At 41.7% G+C, this 10385-nt stretch overlaps 1 protein-coding gene across 1 annotated transcript; it reads right to left on the bottom strand.

Moving 5' to 3' along the window:
• Positions 1–540: 540 nt before the first annotated feature.
• Positions 541–8843, bottom strand: LOC101161292 (5,6-dihydroxyindole-2-carboxylic acid oxidase-like). The gene is made up of 9 exons (XM_011474610.3): positions 8717–8843; positions 7903–8261; positions 7131–7239; positions 5252–5465; positions 4749–4953; positions 1513–1680; positions 1131–1310; positions 913–1059; positions 541–838 (listed from the first exon to the last, which is right to left on the bottom strand). Exons 1-9 carry the CDS (start codon positions 8728–8730, stop codon positions 633–635), a joined length of 1602 nt encoding a protein of 533 aa, XP_011472912.2. The 5' UTR covers positions 8731–8843; the 3' UTR covers positions 541–632.
• Between the last annotated feature and the right edge of the window lie 1542 nt (positions 8844–10385).

The raw sequence follows: 10385 nt of genomic DNA, 5'->3' as shown, positions 1-10385 counted from the left end.
CAGGACTGCATCCATCCACGTGGGGGCAGTGTGTGTGCTGCTATTACATCATTGAAAATCCGGCTTCATCAGTGCTTGGATGGTAGATTAACATTAAGTGGTGCGATTTGCCAGATGGCCTTAGGCTTAAAGACAAACAAATTTGCACCTGCAGCAAAAGGCCCGTCTTAAGACCAGACTGCCGCCTCCTTCTCCAGCCCAAAGCCTGTTGTTTACAAAGAGAATGGAAGGAACGAGAACATGAGCATATAAATTGTCTATGTGACATTATGGGGTTTATCTCTCAGACAGTCGGATGTTCAGGGCAGAGCGATAGTCTTCGGCTCTGCAGCTAACGATGAGATCCTTTATGAGGAAAACGATCTCCGTCCTTCCTTCTGTCCTTTCTAAAATGATGGTTTTGACACTCAAGTGGCTGAGCAGCAGACATGGTAAATCACAGCTGCCTGAGCATGGAGCTGTCTGTTTATTTCATGATCTCCCGGCTGCCCTTTGACCCCTCCAAACTGCAGCCTTTTTGGCAGAAAAGACACATCCCAGTTGAGGTTTTGAAACCAGTTCAACTTTATTAGAAGAAACCGATGAATTAGAAAACAAAAATCTCAAGCTCCCTTCCAGGGAAGCGTGGGGGATCAGACGACAGACTGCGACTTATCCAACCTCCTGTCATCCTCTGAGTAGCTCCGGAAGGTTTCCCCCAGCAGCGGCTGCAGGGCCTCAGCCGAGTGGTGGGAACGAGCTCGGACCACGCAGGCGATGAGGCCCCCCAACGCCGCCACAACCACCACTGCCGCCACCACAGCCACAGTGATTATTTCAGACAGAGTTAGGGGACGGGCTGCCGCAAGGAGGATGAAAAGGAAGGCGTCAGGGATGAGTATTTGGTTTTCTGGAGGCTTTGCCGTCACTCACCTGGCCACTGGACTTCGTATGAGTATCCCAGACTCTCAGGGGCGCTGACAAACATTTCCGCATTTGTGACCGGAGGCCAAAAAGGAACCATGTTGAACCTGCGGTTGTGCCCAATAGGAGCATTCTCCTCGGGGTAAACCACCTCACCTGTAAACCAGGAAGAAAACTCTGTCGCCTGCTGCAAAGTTGCTGCGTTTGCACGTGTGCCCAAGGCGCACCTGGTTGGTGTCTGCGAAGCCACTCATCGAAGACCGCATCCGTGAAGGTGTGCAGCAACACAAAGATGGGGTCGTTTGGAGACAGGTGAGTCTGACCTCCCGTCCCATTGAGGAAGAGATGGGCCAGGTTGTGGAGGCTGCGGATGACTGGGTCGTACATCCCCTGGGGGGCGCTGTACCCTGGAAAAAGAACAAAACCACCTTCAAGTGAAGTTTTTTGCAACTTCAGAATGGGAACGGTGGAGCGGTTTAGATGCACACGTAGGACGAGGGTTGAGTTTGTTCCTGGCTTAGTTCACATCTATATACATATACATACACACTGAGTTTCACCAGCTTTAGTTTCTCTGCTTTGACTGGTCCCTTCAAAGCAGGAGCAGACCTTCAATGCTGTTCCTGAAGCTCTCTGACGAGGTGGAGTAATAAGGAGGAGTGTCGAAGGTGTTTAGCTCCAGACATTCCAGGACGTCCTGGGGCTCCGGCAGCCTCTGAACCATGGGGCGCGCCACGTTGCCCGCCGGGTTTCTCCTGATGGGGCTGCTCTCTGAACCTTGATGAAGGAAAAAAATTTAAAAAAATACAAGAGATGAAGGCCAGAAATAAACTTCTTCAACTCATATAAAAGGCAGTGTCACGCAGCCACTAGGTACATTTTGTTGCATTTTTCGTATATTAAATTTCGGTCTTTCACGATACATCCGTGATCTACGTAATTCATGAGTGTTTCATTCCTTTGTCGATGTACGCAGATGTCTTTCGATGAATATGGTTTTGAGATGTTCAAAATTTTTGGTCGGTTGATAATTACGCAATTTATATGCCCTTTAAATAACTTATATGCAATTATCATGCATTTTATGCAAATGTGAGTCATTTTTGCAAGATGCATAGGCAAATTTGGCTCTCCATGACCGTTCCACGTATGTCTAACAGACTTTTTACACATGTACACCAATGTATACATTTAACGTCTCGTATCGCACATATCACGTTCACTTCACGTAATTGTCGCACAAATCATTATTGAATTGCATATAAAACAGCGCAATAATCACCCACGTTTCATGGTCTATGTTAATTTACGTGTTCTTTGTGGTACATCTGTAAAAATTTCACGTAAAAACCACCACTTTTCTCACTTTTTCCACTTACAGTATGACCAATTTTCCTCCATGCAATATGTGCAATACCTACGTAGTGGCTTTGAAAAAATAGTTTGAGTCTCAGATTACAAACGACAAAGATCTGAGCTCCCCAAAGAAAAAGAATCAAAAGATGATGAACATCATTTACGGTAGATACTTTCTAGACTAGTTTGATCGTTCTCAAACATGACAAGATATCAGTTAAATTGTTTAATTTTTCAGCAAAAGCCAACAGTATGGCGCTCTGTGATTGAAGTTTTCTTTTCTCCAGCATTGTGTGATCTACTTCTTTTCTCCTCTTTTGTTTTTCCTCCCTTTTCTTTTGCCGCCTCTCCTACACACAAGAGGGGGGCTACATACCAGAGTTGTCTGCGTGTTTGAAGATTATTCCCTCAGATCAAAGGAAACCAGGATACCGCAAGATTTCTGTCTTCAACAGGCAGATGCACAAATCAAGACCCCCACCCCACCCCCCATTAACCCATTTTAGGTGTTGTTGTGGGCTCCCCCAAGTAATACCAGACCTGTCACGACTCTCCATAGAGGGAGACGGATCACTCCGATTTTTGGCACTTTTGCGTTCCTCCTACCACCTTTTTCCCTCACTGTGTTGTCATATGAATCGTGGCCGGGGAAAAATATCGCCTGACATCCTTAATCCAAAGCTAAAGATCAAAAGAAACGTGAACTTTTCTTTCAGCACATGAGAAACAGGTAGAGGACTAATCTGGTGCCAGTGTGTGGAATGAGCACTGATCCCCTCAAAGCTGATGGTCATGCGTAGCCGGGGCAACATTAAGTTTTAGGGGCATTTTTGTACTACATTTGAACCTTACCATAATGATTAACAACCAGTAAACTTGTTGCTTTATGCTGCTCCATGGTCTTATCCCCCTTCCCCTCCTATTATCACCCTCCTACCCCCCCCTCTCTCTAACGTCCCTCTCTCTTCTTCCCTTCTTTCCTTTTCCGTCCGGTCCAACACCAAAGATTTTCAAACATGGTTAAAATTAATAAAGTTTGGCCTCAATTACAAAAGGGGTTTATTCAGACGTACCTTTGGTTTGTCTGAAGATTAATAACCCCTCTTGTTAAAGTAAAATAAGTCCAACACAAGAGGACCTCAGCTCTCATCTGTCTGCCCAGCTGTTGGACAGGACAAGTTAAAAAAAAAAAAAAAAAAAAAGTTTTAGGGGCAAAAGGGTTCCCTCGTTCAACCCCAGTCGTGTATTTTTCTGACTTATAATTCACACTTTTTGGAGAAACGCATGTAAGAAAATACAGATTCAAGAACGGCGTAGATGACAATAACAGACTGAATGTTTGCAGGCTTCACTACCGTAACACATACCGTATGAATCTAGTATATTAGCGCAGCATTTAGACAAATATTAAGATTAACGGGGTGGGATTATATAAGTTCGCTTCCTTCCACTCCCTTTCAAGCAATATTTATTAATATGTATAATTATCCTAAGTTTGATTAGTTACTGTATGAATGTATAACTGATGATTATATTGCTGTTGTGTATTATTTGTACTTAATTGCTTGAAATAAACCATTTCAATTCAATTCAATTCAAAATACCATAAATAACATGTTAAGAAATCAACTAAACTATACATCACTTCATCTTCAACCTGTGTGTCACTATGGAACAATTCCTCCAGCATCAAGATACCGTCACACTGCCCTTGGCAACGACTTTCAATGAAAACTCCACGTAAACACACGTTTAGGGCTTCTGTGTTCAAAACTCTTGCATTCATGCATCGCTATGCAAAAGTCCGTTTTTAAACTCTATGTACAAAATGCTCGCCCATTGAACGAATGTTAAAAAATAAACCAGGTTGAACTTTGACCAATCATGGACTCGATTTGGTAATGGCGTATAGGTGGTGTTCCTTCTAATTCATGGAAGTGCAGACGGCGGCAAAATTGAGGAGAAATTTAGAATTGCAGTTTGTGCTGGGCTAGATTTATAAGACACCAATTCTTTCATATATCAGAAAAAGAGCAGTTAAAGAAAAGGCCTGAGACAGGATTCGCCTGGTGTGAACGGTGTGAACGTTTTTTCTTCCTCGTTGCTGTTAGTTGCATATACCTATACACTCACCTACAGTGCCCTCTAGTGGTTGTTGCTATTTATTTATTTTCCAAAAATCATTTATAAACCGCACCTGAGTAGAAGTTGCAGTCCTGGCTAAACTGCCAAAAAAAAAATAAAAACCTCTACTTATACTCAAAAAAAACAGGGAGCCAGAAGGCAAAGTCTGCCATTAAGCGTAGTTATGAACAAACTGTACTAATAAAGAGCAATGCTGGGTTTAGCACAACAGCTGTGTGTTATTATTTATAGCTGCTTTATGTTCCACATGCTCCCTTTATGAGCTCTTTGCCCTCTTTTTTTGTGTGGTGCAGCTGAGGTGTAGCTGCAGTTCTGCTCGGCGGTGTCGGTGCATCTGTCTTTACTGTTGCAGATGGTGCCCAAGGTGTCGTAGTCCTCCACGCTCTCGCAGATGACCCTCCACTGAGAGAACACGGAGTTGGGGCTGATAGAGTTCATGTCGAAGGCGCTCCTGGCTCCCATCAGGTCGTCCGTGCAGATGTCGCATTCGCTGCCTCCGATGGCAAAGTTCCAGTATGGCAGGGCAAAGGAAGGGTCTCCCAGCATGTTCTAAATAGAATGAAGGATTTTTTTTTTTTTTTAAAGGAAGGAAGAACTGTTTTCCTCTTTCTAAGATCATTTTTACCTTTTCTTCCAAAATCATCCTCCTCCCTCCTCCTCCTCCACAGGGTCACTATATTTATTTGTGTCTGTTCTATTCTCTCCCTACACTCCCCCCTTCTTGTGCTGGAGAGCTTCCCACTCCATGTTAAAAAAGGAAATCCTCCTCTCTTCCTCCTCATTATCTTGTGTTGTTCTTTTCTTCCTGCTCTGACTCTGCTTTCTTTCCCTCTTTCATGTTCCTCACCTGCATGTCTCTCTCCAGTTGCAGCAGATGAAAACGGTGCCAGGTGACAAAACCCGGGCCCTCGTGGGAGAAATCGACGCCTCCGAAGCTGACCTGGCCCGGCCCCAGGTAGGTTTTACTGACGGAATAGTAGTGGCTCCAAACAAAATAGTTATAAATGGTGATGTTCTCAAACTGCGTGCTGTTGCCATCGGGGCCCAACACCTCCTGATACCTAAAAATAAAAAATTTGCTTCATGAAGTTCTTTTCCTCTCTAAACAGATTTTTTTTTATTTAAAGACACACTGCAATGAAAATATTGTTTTGAGGCATTCTTCTGATGATAGAGGACATTTATAAAGAAAATAAAGCTGATTTTTTTCCCCCTGAGTATTTCTTTATTCAAATCATTGTGAATCAGGAGCAGACGAAAAAATGTAGTTGGAAAAAGAGCTTTTTTGTCTGGGCTGACTGCAAGCTCCCTGCTACGCATCGCGGATGGGAAGGTGGGTGGGGTTGCTCGCTCCACACCCACGGTCCCACCCCCAACTCAGAAGTAAATTTCTATCGGACTACTGCCTCTTTGCAGAAACTATGTCATTGAAAACAACACCAGATTTTCTTTATTTAGGCTAAAACCGTATTTTCCGCACTGTAAGGCATACTTAAAAACTCCAGTTAACTGATTACAATGCCAAAAATCGAGTGCCCTAGAAATTTCCCAGAAGTCCCTGCAAAAAACCAGTGTGCATCGATGCAAACTAGATTGTTGAATAAAATGTATTTAAATATATTTTTTTTAATAAACCATAAACGTTTCTATATTCAGAAGACAGTGGACTCATTAATGATCATTACAAAGCACCCATATGAATTAGATTTTAATGATCGATGATGTCATATTTGCCATTTAAAAAGAAAAAAAGAAGTAGTGAGCATGGTGCTTTTAAAATCCAGGGCACTACATAGTCTCACACACTATACAGTTTTTTAGTAGTTAGAGGTTAGTGAGGGAATTTGGACACAGCTTCTTTTTCTTGTTTCTTACAAGGTTGGGAGTTAGCGTAGTCCTAGTAACGTTTGTTTTAGTGTTATTAATCTCTTTTTTATATGGTGCAAACAAGGTTTCAGATATTGTAAATTTGCTAACACTTCTAAAGTGGCCAATAATTAGCATGTTATAAACAAGTTCTAGAATGACTGTGAACACAGTTTATAAAGTTTGACTGACTGACGGCTTTTTTTCTGACTCTTTAGTCTCACTTTATGTGCCTTATATTTTGACAGTTCGAAAATAGACCATTCATTGAAAGTGGGCCTTATAAACCGGTGTGCCCTAAAATATGGTAATATAAAAATATGGTAATTATCCTTAAAAGAGCAATGGAAGGCTTTTTAATAGTTGGAGTGTGTCTTTAAAAAAATCTAATTATTTTAACACTGAATGAACCTGCATTTAATTTGTAAATAAAACTAGGTCACTCTGTCAAATGTTAATTTTTATATAAATAGGTTCTGATACCTGCAGGTATTTAAATTGAATTCATTTGCACACCTCAGCTGACTTAGAAGATTGTTATTAAACACTCACTAGCCAGGTTTTAATCTAAATAATACCAGTCTTTGTGTTCCTTGTTGAAGCTGCATCATCTAAAAAATGTTTTTTTTAAATGTAATAAGGAAATCAATAAAAAATTTGTTTATAAACCATAGAGTTAACTGCATCATTTTCTGTTCCCAGACCTGGCTAGACTGAGCGTACAAGTCTTTTGGCAAAACCTCTGTCTGCTCGAAGGTGTTTATGCAAGACTGTCTGGCTGAAAATACAAACTCCTGTTAAAAGTGGGTCACTGCATGAATTAGAAAGGCTCCCGTGATCAGCTTGTTGAGCTTCCGTACCTCCTCGTGCAGATCACCAGGTCGGGGTGCACCGTGCTCTTGGCCTGGTTCAAGGCATCCACAAATGCCTGCTTCTCAGCTGCAGTCATCTGCATGATATTCCTCCTTACTTCAATGATGAGGGGGCAGGAGGGACAGAACACGAGATTAGTAGATGGAAACATTTTCGACTAATGCAAAAAATGGAAAAAAGAAAGTAAGGATGCTTGGCTGGTTAAAAAATAAACGTGGTAACGCCTTGACGCCAATTGATGAAAATATGCATCAAACTACTTCTGCTGTAAACTTACCTTTTACACAAAAACATGGTATTTTTTTAAATAAAAGACATGACAGAATTAAAAACAATCTATAATTTGATTTATCTTGATTTCATGTTTTCTTATTGCACTTCTTGTGTTTTTTATTTCAGATTTTCTCATTTTAATCAATGGAAATTTCACCAGTTTGTAATTTAAATTATTAATAACAGAAAAACAATAAATAGTTTTTTTAGTTGGATAAATAAATCAGTTTAGGATAAAATACAGGTAAATAATACATCAAATAAAATACAAAAGATGGGAATTAACCTTGGAAAAACCAAGAGAAGCTTTTTGGCATTTTGACCAAAGTAATAAAATGAAAAACAAAAAAAGAAGAAATAATTCATGAAGTTAAAAAAGTAATACTATAAATGGCAGCCAGATTTGACCCTGTGTTTGCCAGTGTAAAATTGAATGGATTCATTATTAGCCTTTCTCAGGAGTCATCCTAAATTTCGTTCTCTCACCCACAGAGACTCTCTGATCGCAGTCTGCTCCAGTCAGTCCGTGTTTGCACTGCCCGCAGTTGTAGCCGCTGAAATTCCCATTGCACTGGCAGGTGCGGTTGAAGAATCGCAAGGGCCACCTCTCCCTGTCGTCCCGTCCAGAGTAAGGGTACTGGGGCCCGTGGCGGCGGTTGTCAGCTGCGATGGCCACGCACTGCCCTCTCCCCGTGCTGGAGCCGCACTCATCCCCGGACGCCCCCGTCGGGGACGGGCAGCACTGGCCGCTGCGCAGACCCTCGGGGGTCACGCACTCCCGGGGGAACTGCGCCAGAGCTAGACCGGCACACAAGGTCACCACCAGGAGAGCTTCTCTCCACATGCTGCAGTTTGGAGAGAAAATAAGACAAGAATCCATATTTATTTGTCGTTTTACGCACTTTGCCCCCACTTGGTGAGAGTGACAAATCAAAACACTAAAAGCTGCTTTGCTAAAAAAAAAAAAGATCACTTTTCGTCAAAGCCACTTGTTTCACAGCTATTGCAAAACTTCTCAGATGGTCCTTCAGGCAGTGCAAGTCATTATTCATGATTCACAAAACCATTAGCTTTCAACTCTTGCAAGCTCAGAAATGCAATAGATTACAAGAAAAGATTTCCTTCAGCTAAATACTCTGCGTCTTTGAAGCTTTACAAGAAAAAAAAACAAATGGAGGGAATAATTTGGCAAAGCAATTATTTCAAAATAGCATTTTGAACACCAGTGCTTGCTCATAACGCGCATCCCTGCAGCATCAAGTCTGTGGAGATGACACGGAATTATCAGGTGATGCCCTACCTCTGATTGTACATGCTGCTCCACTGTCTGGAGAAATGTGGTCCCCCCCCGCACAAGAATCGGCCCTTTTTCTCCTTGCGTCTTAAATAGCCGCCCAGCGCATGACCAGACCTTTGTGGAGCTTGTGTAAGCACATTACTTCTTTTGCCCCCCCTTCCTAGGGGGCTAGGCAACACTTGAGGGCACTTGAATGCTCTCTCAAACCTTCATTCATGTGCCTTGTGATCGTAGCTCAAATGACTGGATGATCAGTCACTAACATCCTGGGAGCTAGCGTTCATGCTTTCAGGCCGTGTCAAAGAGCCACATTTTGCACATTTTTTCACGTATAAAACGTTGTTGTTTTTTTTTGTGTTCCATGTGTTATAAACGTGTTTCACAAGTGTTTCCAGATGTCCGTCAAGGGTTTTTTGTCAGAATTCGGTGTTAAACTGTCGGTTGAGAATTGCGCAGTTTTACATGTATTTTATGAGGTTTATACACAATTGTTAAGTAAATCTTACGCATCTGAGTGTAATTGTTGCTAGTTGCATATGCAAATTTGTAACTTTCCACGACCATTTCATGGATGTCAAACAGACCTTTCATGGATGTTCCACCAATGTATGACCTTTATATTGCATATATAAATATCTATATATAGGCTTTTAAGTTGATTTACGTGTTCTTTGCGTGGTTTAACCCTTGTGCTATGACCCCACCCTTACATTGACGTGTTATTCCTATCATGACAAAGGTGGATAAAGGTGGAAAGATTTCATGGAATCCATGGACACCAGTGAGGTTCACAAATCATTGAAGAAAAAAGGTTCAGAGCACTGTCTAATGGGGTCTAGCTGATCCAACTCCCAATGTTAATGTGCCTAGGATAGCACAAGGTTTAAATTCATTAAGTTCATTGGCAGAAGAAGGTTCAAGCGCAGGCAATTGCCCGGGACGCAAATTTAAAGGGGGGGCGGTATCTCAGTGCTTGTAAAAAACTTTAAAAATCTCCGCCACTATTGGTTTTTTATTATCGATTATATCCCAGATTTTGTAACGGCCTGCAACCTGCGATTTCGCGCCCCCGCAGCTGCACGCGCTCCTGTCTCAGAGAAGGTGCAGCAAATGTGTGTGATGGAAAAGGGGAGGGGTTGTGAGCGCAGGCTGAGCACGAAGCGCAGCCTCGATTGCGCAACACCTGGATCATTGCGGGCCGTTAGTTTACTCAGCTCATGCTAATATTGTCATTCTTTATTAACTATTCTAGACATTTTTATTATTTGTGTTTATTTTCCATATAAAATCTATTTTTTACACCTGCCTGTCCTTTAGTTGGTGTTAGCAACCTAATTGACATAAAGACGGCAGGTAATGCTGGCAGTAAAACAATTGCGCTTTTTGAAACAATAAATAAACAATAGATCATTTGTTTATGAATGTATTGAGGCTTTTTGGAGGATTTTTACTGTTGGTCTTGCAAAAAAAATAGGAACATGCCAAATATTTTAGGAGTAATCCCAGGGATGAGTTCTATGATTTAGTTTTTAATGTTTTACGAGACCTAAAAATTTTATTCACAATGACAGGTTTTAAAAAAAAATCAAATCCCTCTGAAAAGTTTCACAAAGACACACACAGGACATCACACATGAAGCAGAAATGAACTTAGTGCTAAAAAACATGCCAG

The sequence above is a fragment of the Oryzias latipes genome, chromosome 1 (assembly GCF_002234675.1).
Source record: "Oryzias latipes chromosome 1, ASM223467v1".
Lineage (NCBI taxonomy): Eukaryota > Metazoa > Chordata > Actinopteri > Beloniformes > Adrianichthyidae > Oryzias > Oryzias latipes.
The sequence above is the reverse complement of the archived record's forward strand: the minus strand, read 5'-3'. Positions and strand labels throughout refer to the sequence as shown.

Excerpts from the sequence above, each read along its gene's own strand:
- LOC101161292 (XM_011474610.3), bottom strand. Across the intron at positions 7,240-7,902 it reads CGATCAGAGAGTCTCTGTGG|TAAGGAGGAATATCATGCAG; the intron begins GTGAGAGAACGA and ends TCATCATTGAAG. Across the intron at positions 1,060-1,130 it reads GCTTCGCAGACACCAACCAG|GTGAGGTGGTTTACCCCGAG; the intron begins GTGCGCCTTGGG and ends CCTGGTTTACAG.